Source organism: Tenrec ecaudatus, chromosome 4 (assembly GCF_050624435.1).
Source record: "Tenrec ecaudatus isolate mTenEca1 chromosome 4, mTenEca1.hap1, whole genome shotgun sequence".
Lineage (NCBI taxonomy): Eukaryota > Metazoa > Chordata > Mammalia > Afrosoricida > Tenrecidae > Tenrec > Tenrec ecaudatus.
The window spans coordinates 18,239,252-18,241,579 of NC_134533.1; the positions used below are offsets into that span (position 1 = coordinate 18,239,252).

At 39.4% G+C, this 2,328-nt stretch overlaps 1 protein-coding gene across 1 annotated transcript; it reads right to left on the reverse strand.

The window, feature by feature from the left end:
* Window positions 1–217: 217 nt before the first annotated feature.
* LOC142446371 (olfactory receptor 9G1-like) lies at window positions 218–1,141 on the reverse strand. Its single transcript, XM_075548124.1, has one exon. It carries the CDS (start codon window positions 1,133–1,135, stop codon window positions 218–220), a length of 918 nt encoding a protein of 305 aa, XP_075404239.1. The 5' UTR covers window positions 1,136–1,141.
* Between the last annotated feature and the right edge of the window lie 1,187 nt (window positions 1,142–2,328).

The following is a 2,328-nucleotide window of genomic DNA, read 5'->3' on the forward strand; positions in this document are numbered from 1 at the left end:
ATAGAATCCATGCAAAATCCTTACAATTTACATTTAAATTTAATTTCTAATTTGTCCCAGTTTTTATATCTTGGAACCCTCTGCCAAGATGGGAAAAAACTCTTTGGCTTGAGTTTTATGTTTTCTTGATCATGATGGGGCATGATGGTATCCAAACTTGATATGTAACCTGAAAAGAAATCATCTTAGCATCTTCTTAGCAGAAGAGAACCTTGATTTATTTAAAGAGTTTATTCAGAGCCTCTTTCACATCCTTATTCCTTAGACTATAGATCATGGGATTCAGCATAGGGAAAACCACAGTGTAAAAGGTGGAGACTATCTTGTCTCTTTCCATAGAGTAACTTGATCGCGGACGGCAGTAGATGTAGAGAATGGAGCCATAGTACAAGGTGACGGAGATCAAGTGGGAGGAGCAGGTGGAGAAGGCTTTGAGGCGGCCCTGGGTGGAGCGGATTTTCAAAATGGTGGCAATTATGAAGAGATAGGATGCAAGTATGAGCACAGTGGGGGTGATGACATTCAAAGCCAAGAGAAAATACAATACAATTTGGTAGCCATCTTTTCTGCCACAAGCCAACTTCACCAGCGGAAGTAAGTCACAGAAAAAGTCATCTATGATATTGTTACCACAAAAGTTCATGGCAAAAGTTCTTTGGGTGATAACAGAAGAGTTAATAAACCCACCGAGATATGAGGCTGCCACCAAAAATGCACACAACCTGATGGGCATTGCCTGAAAATAAAGCAGTGGTTTTGATATGGCCATATAGCGGTCGTAAGCCATGGCAGCCAAGAGGTAACATTCACTATATGCCAGCGCACCAGAGAAAAAGAACTGAGCTACACAGCCACCAAAGGAGATGCTTTTGTCCTCAGAGATGCAGGTCACTAGGATCTTCGGGGTGTAGACAGAGGAATACCAGAGGTCCAGAAAAGATAAATTACCAATGAAAAAGTACATTGGTGTGTGGAGCTGGGAATCGTTACAGATCAACACAATGAGTGTGCTATTTCCCACCATAGTCACCGAGTACACGCCAATAAACACCACAAATAGGACCAACTGTATCATGGGGTCTGTTGTGAAGCCCACCAGGATGAACTCAGTCACAGTGCTATTGCTTCTCTCCATGGCCGCCATCTCACCTGAGGAAAAATCAGATGGTGCCACCTGAGTTGCTTTGCTGCGTAAAGGGAAACATGTGAGCGAATTCATAGCACATCACTGCTACATCTAGAAATCTAAGCTTCCTCCAATGACTTTCATTGTTGATTTGGAATGATTCTTTCCCCACCCCCAATTTGCACCATCACTCATATTGCTCAGTAGACATTCAATTTCACATTTCTGAAGTCAGTGAATTGTTTTTCCCACGAAGAAGGACTATCAGACCAAGGGGGAAACAGACTGGACCTAAAGCGTTTCCATAGGAAAGACCGGACTTAGGACCTAATTCTAAAATATTTTTAAAATTTGATATTTTTCTTTTGTGTCTAGCATATACTGGAATACCTTATGTAGTTCTATTTCATAGTAGCATCTAGACCACGGAACCCCAAATCGTTGCCATAGAGTTGTCTGTGATGGAATGTGATCCTATAGGAGAGTTTAGAATTGCAAAGGAGGACTTCTGAGACTATAGATTTTATAAGAAGACAAAACATCATCTTTCCCCTGTGGAGCTGCTGCCAAACCACCAATGGGTCTAAGGGAGAATGAGGTTACATCACATGGTAACATACGTACAAATTTTTAGAAATATAAAGCTGGACGATATACAATAATGAGATGATTCAGCACACAGATTTAACTGTACTTATACATAGCCTGCGAGAACCACCAAACACAGACTAATAACGAACCAATTTTAGGTTTAAGCAAAACTCATTGTCTATTCCGAAAATGAAAACAAAATATTTAATATTTCTGTTATTTTAATTTTTACCATTGTGGGTTTTACCCTTAATAATAATGATGCAAAAAACCAAATGTGCCTTAAACTGACAAAGAGGCCCACAATTCTGTTTGGTTATACATAAATCTGCAGTGACCATGAAAAATACTTTAATGTAGTGAGTATACAGGATTATAGGTAGCAACTATGCATCTCTAACCCATTAAAGTACTATCCCATTACGTTAATTATAAACAACCTGAAGTCCTTTTGTACTTAAATGAACATGAATCCCAGAAAATACGATTTTTATGATGTGTAGATTCATCCTAGTGGAACCTAGGAGCATTCAATTTCTGTGAGCGTTTCAATACTAGTGCTAAGATACGGGCTTCTTTCCAAGTAAAATAGAGAAGATTGTCCCAATTAG